A 17352-nucleotide genomic window follows, 5' to 3' on the forward strand; every position below is an offset into this window, starting at 1 on the left:
TGAAATGTAACTTTTCACAATGCTAACAGGTAATTAAATAAAACCACCATGGCCTGTTGTCTTTATTATCAAAGTTTATTGTTGGGGTCAGTTGCTATCTACCAGGGAGTACAACCATGTCTCAATATGTGCTCTAGTCATTCTAGGGTAACAGCCATTCTGCACAATAGTTGTACACTGGGGCTCCGTTAGGCATAGATCACAATTAAGTCAGTGGAACAATGAGCCCAGAAAAACCCTGACAGCAGAGCCATCACTCTAGGAAAGTTCCAGTGCTACGCAACCTGTAAGGCATCATCTCTCAGCTGATGATGAGGCTCACGGCGGTGTTGGTGGAATGAAACAGGAGTTGAACCCATTTTCTACTCTTCTTGGCAGGATAACTATGGCTCCAAGGCAGGAACCGAAAATCTGGTCAAATCTTTTAAGCTCCCAGAGCAAGTGAAATAAGACTTGAAGAAAGGGCCAGCGACTAGGACAGTAAACGAAAAATTAGGCAGAACTGCAGGGAGCGGAGACTTCTGGAATGGAGCAGCCGGGTTTAGATGGCATTTGAGATGACCAGGAATATAGCAGAGGTAAAAGCAACTGGGGAAACAAGCCAAATACTGAAAGGTATTCAGATACTAGAAATTAAGTGAAATTTGCCCCCCTTTAGGGGGAAGAGTAGTTTAAAAAGATCAGAAGGGTGAATCACTAACAGGAATATGAGTACCTGAGTAGAAACTGATGTTTCACGATGCCAAAAAGTTTGTAATATACAGATGAGCTGAGTCTCCAGGAAGGAAAAAGTGGGTATGGCAGCCTGTTAGCCAGATTTGACACGGGAATGACATTTCTAGCAACGGCTTTTACTATGAGGCTCTGGCATGTTTTTTGTAGCACAGATAGCTTTCAAGGAATGTTTTCATAACACTCAACTTATGTGGGAATGCAACTTACTATCATGTCAAAATTTGACGACCTAGAAGATCTGAAGTCTTGAAACAGCCGTGGCTAAAGACTCAAGCCCTCCCACTACCCTTGTGATAAAAAATATTAAAGAAATTAACAAAACAAGTATCAGATGAGTCAGTGGGCCTTGTACCATGTAGACAAGCAGATAATTTATAGTGACTTTTTCTGTAGGCAGCCTGAGAAACAGAAGACCTTGGGTACTAATTCCTGCCCTGTCATTAAATATAATGAAAAAAGTAGGGCCATTAAATGAGACCCTAAAAAAGTCTAGCTGCCAACCAGACTGGGAAGATAAATAAAACAGCATATTTTATTTTAACCTATATCTTCCACACTAACCTAGTTTGTCTATAGAAAAGCCATCTGCTGGCACCAGGCCAGTACATCTATGTCTTAATTTTGTTATCATTAGTATCTCATTTTTCCCAAAAGAGGAAACGTGTAAGTAGCAGGTACATATAAGTGACACATTTCTACAAAGCCTTCTCTGTAGTCTCGACCTGTGTGGGTCTCCTTTTGGAAGCATTTTCAAAGGCAGAATAAAACATTTCCTTGAGGTTTTATCCATAGAAAGGACACCACTGGAGTCGGGCCCATATGCCGAGTCTCTTGTTGGTGCTGAACAAATGGTCTCTTCTCCAGGAAATACCTTTGTTCGTTTCATACTTACAGGTTTCTTTTGATGGACAGATGAAGTAATCTCCAAAACAAGAGACGGAGCAGAAGCAGTTTCTTTTCTAATCATGTCTCTGATGAAATTAAGGGTCCTAGACTTTTCTGACACCTCAGGGTGTGGTCAGGCCCCATGGCCTTTTCCTGTTCTTCGCTGTGCATCCATACTTTCAGGAATAATCTTCTCAAGAATTCTCCCCAGCTGTTTCAATCACAGTTCCATTTGCTGGAAAACAGAACCTAAGTGTGAATTAACCCTTGGAATTCTGGATATCTTTTTAACTTTTCACAAACTCAGTAATTCCTTTAGTCAGATTTCCAAATGGATGACGAGAGGCAGCTTTGTGCCCACACATCTCCTAAATCTCTCTCTCACCACAAATCCGTCTACTTCCATCACTTCCTCAGCAGCTGCAGAGAATCGTGGCCGTCTAGAGGAGCAAGAGCTCACGACCGATAACAGAAGTAAATGCCACGCCGATAGCTGCAGCTTAGCCTAGCTTTTCCCTCTTTCCTCATCTGCCGGTTTTTAATCAAGTCCCTGAGGTAGTAAAAGTGGAAAATTAAAAATGCACAAAAATACAACCTAACAAGGCCAGGGAAAAGCAAAAGGTAAGCGAGGAAAAGATACAAACTCGCTGTAGGTCAAGTTTGGTATCCAACGGAGGCAGTGAAAGGGTGAGCAGAAAAGGGAGGCTGAATCCGTGGGGTTTTTCAACAAGTGGGGGACATAAGGGGAAAAAGGCAATTTTGGTGATGTTGAATGTAATAACGAGAACTTCTCCTTGCTCCACTGTAATTCAGACCTCAGGATTTACAGTGGGGTTCAGTGACACAAGCACAGATTGATCTGGGGGCAACAAGGAGACAGAAGCCACTCAAGGAAAGCAGATGTACTGACAGCATGAAGGGGGCTGAGAGATTTCCTTAGCATTTCATTTGGAGAGCAGGGAGGGCGGAAACACCTAATTATACTTTAAAAGAAAGACAAAGAATGTGTCAAGAGGGCTTCAGGTCCTTTGGAAGAGAGACAGCTTCTTCCTTCTATTTGGGGGGGGGGGGGAGTGAGAACCAGAAGGTAAAGGAGCTGTTCTGTGTGTCCCCTACTGCCCATGGCCACTCTCCTCCTCTCTCAAGGAGTGGGGGGACGGGCGGGGGGTGGTGGCTCATTTCACCAGTGTTGTCCCTGTTAGGCCCCCATTCCTCATTGCCTTTTAAACCTGCTCCTTTCTTATACTCAGCTGAAAATTCCAAGCCTATCATCCTCAGCCTTCAAACTTTCCTCACTGGAGTTCTAGATCCGTACCCTGGTTTTTTTCTTTTTTTGGTGCAAAATGATTCCATTTAAAAATGTCTTCCTTCGGACATCTGCTGACTACAGGAAATTACTGTAATTGCCCACTCCATGTGAAGGTCATTATGAGACTCAGATGATGCCTTAAAACCCTTGAACTCCCTAGGGAAAAGCACGGGGAAGCTATTATTTTTATTTCCATGGTGGGCATACTACAGACCACCCAAGGACTGCAGCCTGAGGACACAGTATGAAGGCACACTGAGTGCTCGCCCCAGGTCATGGTCCTGCGGGCCAGTGTGAGTCAGTACAACTGTTGCAAGTGTATCAGGCACACACTGATTGGCCTAAATGTTCAGCATAATTTATAAGGGTCAGAAAAAAGTTGGCTTTTCAGATAAAACTGTGTGTGAGCTGAGCACTGTCAGATGATGCTCCTTCAGGCCCAAATAACTTCTTTTGACCTTATGGCTCTCAGATTAAATGTTCTAGAAGCTCACTCTTTGTTCATTTTATGCATCACACAAGTGCTTCTGGGTCCAGACTGCAGACCAAAATACACACGAAGTAAGTTAAGCAATAAAAGTTTCATATAGAGGAGAAAACTCTGATGGCCTCAGATTTATCTACACTACTGCTCTGTAGGCTCTAAAAGAACCTGAAAGCAGAGCTGGGCGCAGTGGCTCACGCCTGTAATCCTAGCACTCTGGGAGGCCAAGGCTGGAGGATCGCTTGAGCCCAGGAGTTCGAGACCAGCCTGACCAAGAGTGAGACCCCGTCTCTACTAAAAATAGAAAAAATTAGCCGGGCATGGTGGCGCATGCCTGTAGTCCCAGCTACTGGGGAGGCTGAGGCAGGAGGATCGCTTGAGCCCAGGAGTTTGAGGTTGCTGTGAGCTGAGCTGATGTCATGGCACTCTAGCTTGGGTGACAGAGTGAGACTGTCTCAAAAAAAAAAAAAAAAAAAAAAAAAAAAAAACACAACTTGAAAAAAGTAATGGAAAGAAAAATGTGTTTGTAGAACAAACACGTCAACCAGCAAGGCACTAAGCACGTTCTCCTTTACCTTTAACTTTAGGTAACTTTAACTCACCATTACCTTTAACTTTCCCTTCAGTTGCCCTCAGTCACGCTTTCACTGTCACATTCTTTTGGTGGCTCTCCTCCTCCTGGCAACTCGCTTTCGATTTCCCACAGGACATCGTCTTCCTCCTCCAAGTTGCTGGAGATGTGGCACTTCTTGAAGCCCTGGACAATGGATTCGCTTGGGATGTTATTCCACGCGACCATGACCCACTCCAGAAAGAGGCCCAGGGGTGGCTTCTTGGCATTCCCGGTGGGGCTCAGCGCCAGGTTCCCGGCCAGAAGCCAGTTGGAGTACTGAGCCCGCACGCTGTCGTTGAGCGGCTTGTAGACCACCACATCCAGCACCTGGAGCTGCGAGGTCAGGCCCCCCGGGATGATCACCATGTCGGTGTTCATGCTTTCCATGGAGTTCTTCACGGAATCGGTGGCGTGGCCCCGGAAGCCATTCAAGATGAGCATCCCTCGCTGCTTGGGCGCCGCGCCGGGCCGCCGTCTCCACACCACTTCCAGCCAGTCCTGCATCAGGTCCTCCGTCATCCAGCCGTACCGGTGGCAACGGATTTCCATCCCGCTGGGGAACTTCCCGGGGGGGATGTACGTTCCCCTCAGGATGATGTACGGGGGTAACTTCCTCCCATCAGCTAAGACACCGAGCATCGCCGTGATTTTCAGTTTTTCCCTGCCTGGCGTCTTGACCAAGACAGGCTTTTCGCCCTGGTTGTCAACAGTCACCCTCGATGGCACCTCTAGACAGATGGGCGTCTCGTCTGCGTTCCCCATCTGAGCCACCTCGTAGTCATGCGCCCGGCGCAGAGCCAGCACGCTGCGCTGGTACGAGACGAGCTTCTCAGTCAGGTCCTCGGGCAGGTGCTGGGGGACAGGCACTTTGTGCCTCAGAGACAGGTCATACCTCCTCATCATCCTTCGACACCAGCCCAAGCTTGCCTTGAACCCTTTCTCCGGAATGTTCATTTCCTGGGCGATTTCCAGGGCTTTGAGCTGCATGGCCTCCCTGGTGATGGGGTCCCCTTTGGCCTGCATGTATCGGACGTACTCGGCCACACGCTGGTCCACCAGGGCGAACCTCCCGTTCTTGGGCCCTCGGAATGCCCGGCGCATGGCGTGGGCGTTCTGGAGCTGCGGCTTCACTTTGCGCCAGTCTCGAACGTTCTTTTCCAACACTCCAAACTGCTTGGCAGCCTGGCAGTTGTTGGTGCTCTCGGCATATTCCACCACCATTAACTTGAACCCCGCGTCGTAACTGCGGCGCATGCCCCGGCTGAACTGAAACTTCCCAGCGATGTCGTCCGCAGAGAGGTCGTACCCTGGGAAGCCCATGGTCACGTAGAAGGGGTACCCCTCGCTCCACTCGGGCAGCTCCGCGAAGTCCCGAGGCAGACGGAGGCCCAAGCTGTCAAGGTGCTGAGGCTGAGCAAAGTGGGCGGCAGCGTTCACCGGGCTGGCCCAATCCGGGGGCTTCACGTCCGACTCTTCATTGTCTGGGAGACGACAGGGAGGGGCAAAAATAATGCCGGGAAGTAAAATGGTTTATACCGTAACTCTTTGGGTTGAAAAGCAAAGAATACCTTAATCTGAGTTTCACCAAAAGTAGTAACTTTAATAACAGATAACCATTGCCTAAGTCCTCCTCCATAGGCCAGATACTGCCGTGGATCACCCACAACTAATCCTCTCAATAACTGCATCACTGTTCCTCCTCTGCAGACGAGGAAAGGGAGGGGACAGAGGTGACAGGGTGCATCGGGGTAGCCACACTAGAAAGAGGCAGAGCTGGGAACTGAACAGAGGCACTAAACAATTTAGGGGCCACGTTTAGGTCAAAATAATTTTTATGGGAACGAGAAGCCAAGTGTAACCCATTCTGCCACGTAATATTACAGAAATCCGGGTGCTGTCATGGGCTGAATCACATCTCCTGAACCAAGAAAACCTACAGGAAAAACCACACTCAACAGAGTTAAGCTTGTAAGGCAGAAAATTAGTTCTTGCACACCGATGTTAGAACTGGGTTTCACCGTATGTTTATATTTAGAAGGTGGCCACAGAAGTTGGATATGATTTGGGGGAAATTTCACCAAAACTAAAATGCCATCAGTTGTAGAATGCACCATTATGTGCCAGTAAGGAAGGAAAAAAAATGCCACTAAGGAAGCTATGACAAGCCACTGACTTAAAGAGGCCTTCCAGTTTCAGAGATGGTGAAGTGGTGGGGGGAAAAAAACGTATCCTAGAGTCAATGAAATACGGCATTTTAAACTCTTACCTCTACAGAAAAGAAAAATAAAGCTATTCTGGCTGTCTGGGAGCTACGCTATATTTACTTGACTGCTACGTTGCTAACCATTTTTCTCGATAAAGAAGTACTTCTTAGACATATTTGCTCCAATGTGTACTACGGCCGCTATTGATTTTTCCATCCAGTGTGAAATGGACAGAAAGCCAGCTAACTCAGAGTGTGCAGGGGCGTGTGCTGCGCTGGGATGGCCCAGCTCACCCAGGATGTGCGCTGGGCCAAGTGCTGTACAAGCCTCATTTCACTTCATCCACGTACAAGGCCGCACATCAAGCCTTATACTCCCCAGAGCCGACAGAGGAAGAGACGGAAGCTCGGAGGTGACAGAAGTTGCCTAGGTCACACAGTTAACGCCGGGAAGAGGGGGATTTTTAAACTCCAGAGCTCATCTTTCTACCTCACGCTTCAATACCCCACGGAATGTATTTATACACAGAAACTGAAAACCCAGCCTCACAATGGTCCCCTGTGGCTGGATGCTGGATTGGTTTGTTCCCAGTACCTGCAAAGGTGCCCCCTCCTTGGAGCTGCCACTCGTCGGAATTCTGGGCCTCCTCCTCCCCTTCCAACCGAGTGATCATGTCTGGCTTAGGGAATGGGAATTCTGTTGACAGGAAATAAAACGGGTAACAGCTGTGAGTTACTGTCCCGGAGCGCTACCAGGAGTGCTTTATAGTATTTCAGAGACACCCTCCCCTCCTTTGCGAAAAACGAGGGGAAAGGCTCAGGGATGCTTAAAGAAAAAATATGCTGGGAAATAGGTCGGCCCAAGGGGATTTATGAATCTCTGCTAACGAGGGATGGTACCAGCAACAACAGAAACAGAACTGCATTTAGCAGCAAAGTGGGCGGATGCAGCCACTCATCCAATGAACATTGTGGTGCCTGTATGAGGAAACTGGAAAAGCCCTCCGAATGGCTACATTCTGATTAGATGGAGGACACCCGTCCTGGGGGAGTGGGGAGCAAACACTCTTTGGGGGCACGTCCCAAGCTTCCAAAGCTGACAGGATGATAACGGGGTCTGTCTTTCTTCCTAAGGAACACAGGCCCAGACCCAGGGTGACATTTCTAAGGTTATGTTTTGTGTGTTTGTTTCAAATGCCAATGCCTAGGTCGAATGATGGAATTTCTGAGAAGTGACACAAGTTGCTGAGTCAAAGGACATAATATTTGTACACTGCCCAAATCAAAAATAGGAAATTAAATGGCTCAGACACTGAAGAGACAGAGTCCAAGTTCAGGAGAGAGGGACATTGGATACACCAGAGAAGAGAGACACGGAAACAATTCTCTGGCCTCGGAGCTTCCAGGAGACAAAAGAAAACAAAAGCTTTACCCAGGGACAGGACAGTTTCATAATTCATCCTCATGACTTCCCGGTACAGGGCCTTTTGCTGCTCCGTCAAAACTTCCCACTCTTCATCAGAAAAATAGATGGCCACTTCATCGAACAGGGCTGGTACCTGGAACAGTGAACAGGCCTTTCTCAGTGATGAACAGGTACGTGCGGACACAGGCTCTCAGACCAGACAGGATCTTACAGGCCCCTGGGGGCAGCCCTTCCTCCGGCAGGGCAGGTAAGGGGCCCTGACCCGGGGACCCTGTCCACATTCACACGGCTGCTAGAGGCAAACACAGGCAAGAACTTGGTCCTCCTGTGCCCTGCTGAGTTCTTGCCCGTCACCACGGCAGCTGCCACCCTCAGTTCACAGATAAGGAAAGCAGCACCTTGAGAAGAAAACTCTCTACTGCTGGATCACCCGGCTGGGGGACACTGGACATAATATCCTGATGCACTGCAGTGACAGCTGCTCACAGCTCACCCCTGACCCCAGAAATGGAAGCCACCCACACCCAGAGAAAGTGTCCCCACCAACACCTCATCCCAACCCATACCGCTACCTTCCAGTCAGACCCTCAGCCTAGGGTGGGGCGGGTTGGTTTGTTAATTCGAATAGCATCAATGCTCCCCATGGGATCCCTGTGGTTTTCCAGGGCACGAACCCGAATGACTTGGAATCCAAAGCCACCCAGGGAGGAACCAGCGAAAGAAGGGGCCCTGCTTGGCCTTTCCAATCCACAAGAGCACAAAGAGGAGAGAAGGGCAATTAGAGCTTAATTTACGGAATGAGACGCCAGAGCAAACCAGTTTGCTTTGATCTCAGACCAGGTAGGCAGAAAGCCCCAAGGACAGACTCCACCCCCCACCCCCTTCTTCCCCAGCAGGAGGGGGCTCCTCAGGAGCTAAAGGCAGCTAAGCCACCCACATCAATCTCCTCTGCTTTTTAAATGACTTGCTTTTCTTTTTACTACGTTTTTTTCTTTTAGTCATTAAAAATCCTGCTCCAAAGCTGACCGTATTTAGTGGCAAGAGATCACCGGGCCGCTTGCTTCTGGATACTTTGTACGCTCGCCTACAAAGCCATTCCGCACAGCTGTATCTTGGCGCTGGGTGATGATGACACTGCCTTTCCTCGGCTTAGAAAATTAGTGTCTGCACAGCCTGCAGCCCGTCCAGGCGCCGGGCCATCAGTCACTGGAATACACCGGCCTTCCTCCCGCACCCGCTCACTCTCTTCCCACCCCACAGCCCTCAGGCGCACCTGCTAGGAAAAGCCTTGTGACTGCTTCATTTATTTCTCCCCAACAACCCTGGGTGGGAGCAGAGATGCCCCCACTTAATCAGGGAAGAAATGGGCTCAGAGAGGACTCGTTTGCAGGCTAAGGTCACACAGCCAGGAAGCGGCAGGGTTGCGGTTTAGATCCAGCGCTGTCTGAAGCCAAGGCTCTGGCTGTGCAGAGAACAGAGCTGCCTCCCTGAGGACGAACCTTCAACCCTCCCGCACCTGCGCGCTCACCTGTACTCAGCTGCTTGCAGTTCCTGAACAAACCGTCCCCCGGCACCTCGACCCCCTGGCCCACATTCTCCCTGGGCCTCAGCGGGCCTCCCCGTTCCTGGCCTGGCTGACACCCACTCATCTCCCAAGACAGCACAGACACCCTGCCCCCCAGGAAGCCCACTCTGTCCCATGCCAAGAGCACACCCACGTTCCCGTGATGCCCTGGGCTCAACACTACAGTGGCACTTGTCACACTGCAGTATTCCTTAGGTTTACTCGTCCGCTCCCTGCACTAGGGTATGAACTTGTTCAGGACAGAACCTGTGCTTATCCCTTTTTGTTTCCCTAAGCCTAGGACACCTGCTTAGCTAGCAGCCACTTAAAAATGTGTTTTTGAATAAAGGACGTAGGCGAATCATCTCTGGATCTCCCTTCTTTTGTTCCACTTGGAACAGTTTCAGAGAATCATGAAATTTTAACTGTCACAAAGCCGAGCCTACTCTTTGGAGTAAGAATGGACGAAAATCGCTAAGTGTGAAATACTAGGGGGTAAAAATGGCTCGGTTTCCAGGCTTTCTGCAGACGTCCTCAACCTGGAGAGCCAGTCAGCCCCGGAATTTTCCACCCCACTCCCTTCCCACTTCCCAGGCTTTTAAACAACTCTCCCTTTGGCCTCTTTTCTCCCTAGAAAGTTCCAGATCTAGGCCATACCTATTTATAGTCCCTTTCCCTTTGCTGATAAAACGGGACACAGGACTGGCTGTGCGCGTCATTCCAGAGGGGCTAGCAATACTCTCGGGGGTAACAGGTTCTGGCCTGGGGAAAACATTAGGTGTGAGGGCCTTGCAGTTGTGAGAAGGCCGGAGGCCAGTGCGGGACTCATCTCCTATTCCTGACGGGGCCACGGAGCATCTTCAAACAAGCTCGCATTATGCTCCAGCGGCTCAGAAATTCTCCTCCCAGCAACCCTCTGTGGGGAGTGAGCAAGCCTCCGGCCAGGCCCTGCTGAGCAGGCCTCCGCGCTCCACAGCGGCCTTTTATCTGGCCGAACACAGCAGAAGGTAAACAGGGCCAGCCCTGAGCGAAACCGACAAGTCAGGCAGTCTGCGTGCAACCTCCAGACACCCTTTCTTGGCCTTGCAGGTAGGGGCCCCCCTCCCTTCCCTCAGAAGATCAAGGCTGCATTCGATAGGTGTGCTTCCTTTAGCTTGTATGCCCTGCCCTGCCCGGGCTTCTCTGGAAGGGTGACTGTTGTGAAGTGCTTACCCCTTGCACAGGCTCAATGAAGCCTCACAGCCCCCGGCACAGGTGGTGGGGACCACAGGGGAATGAGTTTGTACAGGTGCACGGATGGGGCATGGGCTGTGTGCCAGGCACCGTGTGAGGCATTCCCTCCTACAGAAATACATTCTCTCATCGAATGCTTTAAATAAGCTAGGGACATGGGGATTACTACCCCACTTCCATGGGTAAGGAAACAGAGTGGTCAAGAAGCCTGCCCAAGGTCACAGCTAGAAGGTCTGACTCCAAAGCCTGTGCTTTCTCAGCAGGCCACTTAATCTTAGCATGGTGGCTTAGACAGCCTGGGGCTTCCCTTAGCAAGATGGGCTGAGGACTCACTCCTCACAGCGAAGGAGAGAGCTCACACTCCTTGGCACACGACGTCCTCCTGGCTGCCTGGCCTATCCCCTTCCACTCCCTGCCGTGCACTTCAGGTTCCAGCTGCAGGCGCTGCTCCTGACTCTGCACACCCCGGCTGCTCCTGCTGTCCTCTGGCCTGGAGTGCAAACCCCTCCCTCCCTCGGCTGCTTCCACTCATGACTAAGACTCAGTTCAAAGTACATTTTTTTCTCTTTTCTATGTGAAATTGTATTTCTACTCCAATTCTACGGTAGTTTATCTTAATATACAGCACAGTTCTTATGCTTGGAAAGCTTTTATTGATCACCCTAACATAATTCTCTACAACCAAAACACATATTTAAAAAACAGACTCAATTCTTTTCTTCCCCTAATTTAATGCTCTAGAGCAGGGTTTCTCAACCTCAGCCCAACTGACATTTTGGGCCAGATAACTCTTTGTTTTGTGTGTGTGTGGGGTGGGGGGGGGGGGGGGATCCTGTGCCTTGTAAATGTTTAGCAGCATCCCTGGCTTCTATCCACTAGATGCCAGTAGGATCTGCCACCCGCAACCCCTACCCAAGTCATGAATGACAACCCGAAGTGTCTTTAGATATTGCTGAATGTCCAGGGCTGGGGGAAGGAGGGCAAAATAGCTCACTACTCAAGACCAGGCCTTGCCCAGGAAGCCCCTTGAGTTTTCCAGCCTGGATCAGGCCTCCCCACCCTGGCCGACCTCCACCACTGCCTCTGCCTGCTGCACTCACTCTGATGTTTCCCTCTCTGTCTCGCTCACGAGACTAGGACCTCCATAAGGATCGAACTCCACAAGGACAGGATCCCATCTTTACACCCAGCACTGCGCTCTGTAACCTCAGAGATGGAGGACAGATGCCTGGAGGCCACAAATGCCAAATCCCCAGCCCCACGAAGCCACCCGGCCCCTCCAGCTCCTCTGGTTACTTCCTTCTTGCCCAGCCCAGCACAGTCTTCACCTTGCTCCTTTCTGCTTGTCCCAATGTATTCACTTTCACTGCATCCGTTTTCCAAGGTTCTCCGCTCCATCTAGATGTTCTGGGTTGGCCAGTTTAGCCTCAAAGCCCAGGATTTCTACTGCCTTGACGACTCGCTCCAGGCTAGATGGTCCCGACTCCCGCCCAGATCAGAACCGTGGAGGAGGATGGGATGGACAAAGAACACTGATGACACAAATGCAGCGTGGCCTCCACAGCTAGACTGGCAAACCCAGAGTCTGGGGTTGCGTTGCGCTTTATTTTTTTTAAAATTGAGGTATAATATACATACAGCAAAAGGCATTACTCTTAAGAGTACAGCTCAGGGAGCCTGTTTTTAAGAATAAATGTCCATGTACATGTGTATCCTTGGGGTGAAGCAGATAAACTTTCTGCACCCCAGTTCCCTAATGTGGGAGGGGGTCTGGACTGAACAATTTGGAAGTACCGTGGTTCTATGGGTAGAGACTCTCCTTGGATATTACATATACTGATAATGTTTGTGCACGGTTGAAAACCAGCCAGAGAAAACAATGCCAATTTGTTGCTTCAAATGTTTATCACTCATGCCTAATCACCGTGAAGTCCAGTAACTACTGTGACTGAGTATATGTAACTATAAATATCTGTTGCATTTACATTTGTGTGGTTTACCTCCATCCCACTATTCTGTCTGAATACGCTAAATCTCCATATTCCCTGCTGCTACCATTTCAATCCAGGTCAGGAGGACCTGCAGTCCTGCGTGAACTACGATTAAGAGGTACTCGTGCAGAACCGACTGGCCTAACTCTCTTCCTGTCAGCTCCGTGACCCGAGTCTCACCTAAAGTGGTTCCCTTCAACCAGCAGTCAGTCAGCAAACATTTATTTGGTGCCTACAGTGTACCTGGCATCGCGCAAGGTGTAGGCGAAATGTGGGAAGGAGAGAGACAAGGTCTTGGCTTCTAGGACTTCCCAATTAATGATGACAAGCTCCATGGCTGAAGGGACTGTTCCCATGACCACTTCCTCCATTCTCTGCACTGCCTTTTAAAGCCACAGGGGTGTTTTCTCAGGAATGCAAACACACCGTGGCTGGGCTGGGCTATTTTTACTTCCCATGTCTGCCTGAGGAGGAGACTGAAAGCAAGGCTGGCTCCCAGGCCTGGGTGGACCCCGCGCCTTCTCACTTACCCATCCACCCTCCGAGCAGATTCGTACTTTCTGCATATCTGCGGGGCCATCCTCCAGTTCCCGGCTCCGAATCTCTTCCTCCTCTTCCTCTTCTTTCAGGGTCAAGTTGAGAGGGTAGGCTGTGGACTCCATCTCTGCAAGCAAGATTCAGTTCAGAGAAACCAGGTGTCAGTGTGACCTCTCCAAACCCCACCAGGTGGGGAGGCCCAGCCATACACAAACCTCTTTTGCCCCAAGCATGGTTCTGGCTGGACAGAAGGGAATAGAATCGGCCAGGAGGCGAGAAGGTGACATATTTAATTATGATAAGAGGGGCTGTGGGTGGGTAGATAATGTATCTGGCTGCCTTCAAATATTTAAAAGCGATCTACAGAAGAGACCAGACCGGCTTGTAGAGGCTGAAGGGCAGAACCGAGGCCAGAGGGTAAACATTCCCGGAACAGGTTCCGAACAGGCACTGACAAACAGGACTTTCTCACAGCCAGTACGGCCCAAACAGGCATCGGAGGGAGCGGAGGAGCGCTGATTTCCTATCAGCGAAGGTGTCTGGACACAGATAGGACACTTACTCAACTGGGTCGGTACTAGAAGGCAGTTAAGCATCGGCAGTGGTTGGCTCAGAAGGCTCATCATCTGGATTTTCCAAATTCAAAGGTTCTGTCCAAAAGCTGGTTCAGAAAATAGTTGTTCTGCCTTAAGGGACTTTGCTAACCCGGGAGTCAGTGACACACAGTGAGGGGTACGCCTGGATACCCCAAAAGGTGCAGAAATCTGCTAGGGCCCGCCCGACCGGGAAATGACTCGTCGCTTCTGGGCCGCAAATTCTCTATTCGCCGGCTCATAGGCCAGTACAATGGGCCACGCTCCTGCCTTCTAGGGGCGTGGGCAATTCCCAGGCGTGGAGCGAGGGTGCATCTTGCGGGCCGCATCCTCCGGGACTTCAAAGGAAAGATCCCTCCAGAGTTCAAAGGCAGCTTCTTCGATATTTCCGAAAAAGACGGGCGAACGCGGCAGGGATGGGTCCGGGGCGGGCAGGACAGGCTTCGGACCCTCGCAGCGGGGGCCCGAACTTAGCCGCGGCCTCCCCGCCGGCTCCGGGCCGGGGGTGGGAGGGGCGCCGCCGCGCGCGAAGGTGCCCGCGGCCAGATCGCCGCCCGCCGACCCGCTCGCCGCCCCGCCCGCCGCCGCGCCCCCGGGCGCGCTCGGGTTTCTCCAGCCATCTTGTCCCATTTCCCTTTCTCCGCGGCCCCGCGCCGGGAGCGCTCCCGCCGCCCCGCCGCCCGGCCCGCCTCCCCGCCGGGCCCCCTCCCGGCCCCGGCGCACCTGCCGCCCCCGGCGGGCCCGCAACAAAGGCGGCGGCGGCGGTGCAGCCTCGGCGCCCCCGCCCCCGCCGCGGCCCCGCCGCCCGGGGCCTGGGGGAGGGGCCGCGCCGCCCCCGCCCCGCCGCCCGCGCGCACTCACCGCCGGGCCGAGCGGCCGGGGCGCGGGGTGGGGACGCGAGGGCTCCGGCGCGGCGGTCACGGCGCCATCCTCTCCGCCTCTCCGGCTTCCAGTGCGCGCGGCCCCTCGGGAGGGAGCGGGCAGGACACGTGGTGGGAGGAGGAGGGTCCGGCCGGGAGCTGAGGGTGTTGGGAGGCGAGGGGAGGAGCGCGGCTGATGTCAGCAGGCCTCGGCGGCGCCGGGGGACGGCGCCCGGGCGAGCTCCCGGACCCTCCTCCCGGCGCGGCTTCCGGCCGGCCCGCGCGCCGCCCGGGCGTCCCTCGCTGGCCGCGGCGGCCGTGCGCCCCGCCGGGCGCCGCCTGCTTCCCACGCCGCGAGTGACCTCGGCGGGATGAGGCAGGAAGAGCCCGGATTTGGTTTGTAACCGAGTGTAGCGTGGGTGCGCATCCATGTGCTCATTTGCATTCGCCGGTGGGTGCACTTGCTCGCACGAGCACTCGGCATTCTCTCCGCCGCTTCCAGGAGGAGCCTGAAGACGAACCGAGCAAGGGAGTGTAGGGGCATGAGGACAGGTCTTTGGGGAAGAATGTTCTGGCAGGGTTACGTCCAGAACTTGGTAATACACACGGAGAAGGAACTTCCTGGTTTTTGAAGTTGTTGCATGTTAAATCCCAAGAATGTAAGGTGAATAGAAGGATCTTCCATCTGCAGAACGTTCAGGGGAGTTGTTCACTTGCGTCTCTGTGGACAATACAGCGAAAGTGATCCGAGAAGCCCTGACGCTCTCTCTCCTCATTCCAGAAAAGCATTTTGGATTTGGGTTTTTTGTTGGGAACTTGTTAAAGAAAAAATTACTCTGATACTGGTTGAAAGAGTAAGGAAGACTTTATTCAGGGTTATTGAGATAGGTGTCAAGATTATCACAATTGGGGAGAGAGACGGGATTCAACACAGAACGCAGTGAAGACAGCTGGGAATTTATAGCCAAGGGGCAGAATGAAGAGGGTCAGTGGATGGAAAATTACAGAGAGGAAACCAAGAGTAGAGGGATTCTGGCTAAACTGACTTAACAGGATTCTTGCGGAAGATCTGCCAGGGTGATCAGATATCAATGATGATCAGATATCAAGGGTGGAATATTCTCTCTAAACTGACTTAGCAGGATTCTTGCTAAAACTGGGTTGGGCATGCAAAACGTTGTGATGGGGGCGAGGGGTGTTGGCCAGGGGGCCAGGGAAGAGGCTGTTCAAGGAGAGAGTGTTTGTCAAACTTTTCAGATTGTCTCTAAGACCCGAGTACCTGTTGGGAAAGATTTGTCTCTGCAACTTTTTGTGGCCATTCTTATTTATTTATGTGTGATTTTACTTCTGTCTGCAGTGGGAAAGGCCACTGTTTGGCGTGCTCTTAATACATAAAATATAGTATGACAAACGTATCTTGGAAGTGCCATCGTAGCTGACAACCCAAGACCAGAAAAGGTCCAATGGGTGGATGGAAAAGATTATTCAAATATGGGGATAGGGTTTAGAATTTTTTGTTTGTTTTAATGAACAGTTCTTTTTGTGTATAACATTAGTATTTTTAGAGCAGAGGTGACATCTTAACTGAAATTGATTGACATGCCCATCTAAACTTTCCAGAGGAAAGGGCAGATTCAAACAGAAAAGTGAGGAGGGTGTTAGGAAGGAAGCAGGGTACCAGGGGTATCACTGGAATCTCAACTTCTTAGAAAAAAATAATACAAGTTATGAGATAACCACAAAGAAATATTATGTTAGGGTTTTAGTCCCTGAGAGCCTTGATGTTCTCATGCAGCTTTGGTTAGTTGTCTCTGAAAGGAAGCTAACCAACAGTGACTCACCTGAATTCTTGACTTTGAACCCACAGCCTCATGATCTCTGTTACTGTCATGGGACCCCCCTTTATACAGGTCCATGGTTGCTAACAAAAGACTTACTCTTGGAACAAAGTGCTGGTGTAGGCCCAATACCCTGCAGACATACTCATGTATAAGTGGTTTTGTAAGTCATCTCACTTCTCTTTGCTTGGGTTTCCTCATCTGCAAAAAGGTCCTGTCCAAGCTTTCTCTTAGCTCCGTTATTCAGAGCTTCCATTCTCCATAAGACTTCGTCTTAGTCTGAACGAGGAGTGATTGAAGCAAATTTTTGAGACAGCCTATGACTTTGGTCATTGAGTCGGATGGATTTCTGTTAGTAGGTGGCCAATACATAGCAGCAGAACATTCATGTAATCAACATAATATGAATAATTCTTTAATGATGGTATTGTCTGACTTCATCCTTCCTCCTGTTGGATTATTGCAGTACACAAGCCACAGGGCTTCCAAAGAGGCTCAAATTCCACAAAATACTCATTTTACACTGTAGCGTCCCTTGGTGAATACACATTTCTGACCTTCTTCATGGCCAGATCAGCATAGCTACTGGCCCATGCAGCTATTCCTCAGGGACTGTGGTAGACTGAGTTAATCGTCTCTGTTCTTTGTGTCCCTGTGGTAGTGTTACGCCCCATGTCTTTGCTGAGGTACCATGTGTACAGAATGTACTTCAACACCCCTTCACTTGGCCTGGGACTATGATGTGCTTGAGCCAATGGAATGTGGAGGGAATCTGTGTGTGAGTCCTGGGCAGAGGTCCTAAGGGGTCTCATGTTTCTGCTTAGACCTCTGAAAGCCTTTGATCTCTGCTATGACAGAAGTATGCCTAAATCGTCACTGCCCCTTCAACCTGGGCATCAGAATGAGGCATTTGCTGCAGAGCCATCCTGGCTAACACAGAGGCCAGTGACCAGGAGAAGAGATCATTGTTGTTTTAAGCTACTGAGTTCTGGGTGTCTTGTTATATAGCATTTTTGTGGCTATAGCTAATTAAGACAGTGACAAGAGGCAACCTTGGTCTTGGGGCTCCCAACCTTGGCCC

The 17352-nt window shown here is 50.8% G+C and overlaps 1 protein-coding gene across 4 annotated transcripts; it reads right to left on the reverse strand.

Annotated features, from left to right (window-relative positions):
* Nucleotides 1-79: 79 nt before the first annotated feature.
* On the reverse strand, nucleotides 80-14608 carry POGK (pogo transposable element derived with KRAB domain). 4 transcript variants are annotated; one of them, XM_069480905.1, is made up of 6 exons: nucleotides 14435-14608; nucleotides 12974-13107; nucleotides 7662-7788; nucleotides 6825-6926; nucleotides 4022-5507; nucleotides 80-1855 (listed from the first exon to the last, which is right to left on the reverse strand). In XM_069480905.1, exons 2-5 carry the CDS (start codon nucleotides 13103-13105, stop codon nucleotides 4036-4038), a joined length of 1833 nt encoding a protein of 610 aa, XP_069337006.1. In that variant the 5' UTR covers nucleotides 13106-13107; nucleotides 14435-14608; the 3' UTR covers nucleotides 80-1855; nucleotides 4022-4035. The 4 variants fall into 4 exon arrangements, with proteins under 4 accessions (XP_069337006.1, XP_069337005.1, XP_069337003.1 ...); XM_069480904.1 differs by lacking the exon at nucleotides 14435-14608 and adding an exon at nucleotides 13543-14120 and having other exon boundaries at nucleotides 13001-13107; XM_069480902.1 differs by lacking the exon at nucleotides 14435-14608 and adding an exon at nucleotides 13543-14120.
* Nucleotides 14609-17352: the final 2744 nt, after the last annotated feature.

This window comes from Eulemur rufifrons, chromosome 8, assembly GCF_041146395.1.
Source record: "Eulemur rufifrons isolate Redbay chromosome 8, OSU_ERuf_1, whole genome shotgun sequence".
Classification (NCBI taxonomy): domain Eukaryota; kingdom Metazoa; phylum Chordata; class Mammalia; order Primates; family Lemuridae; genus Eulemur; species Eulemur rufifrons.

Excerpts from the sequence above, each read along its gene's own strand:
- POGK (XM_069480902.1), bottom strand. The coding sequence starts at position 13,606 with ATGATGAGCCTTCTGAGCCAACCACTGCCGATGCTTAACTGCCTTCTA. Across the intron at positions 7,789-12,973 it reads TCTGCTCGGAGGGTGGATGG|GTACCAGCCCTGTTCGATGA; the intron begins GTAAGTGAGAAG and ends TCACTGTTCCAG. Across the intron at positions 5,508-6,824 it reads AGGAGGGGGCACCTTTGCAG|ACAATGAAGAGTCGGACGTG; the intron begins GTACTGGGAACA and ends GTCGTCTCCCAG.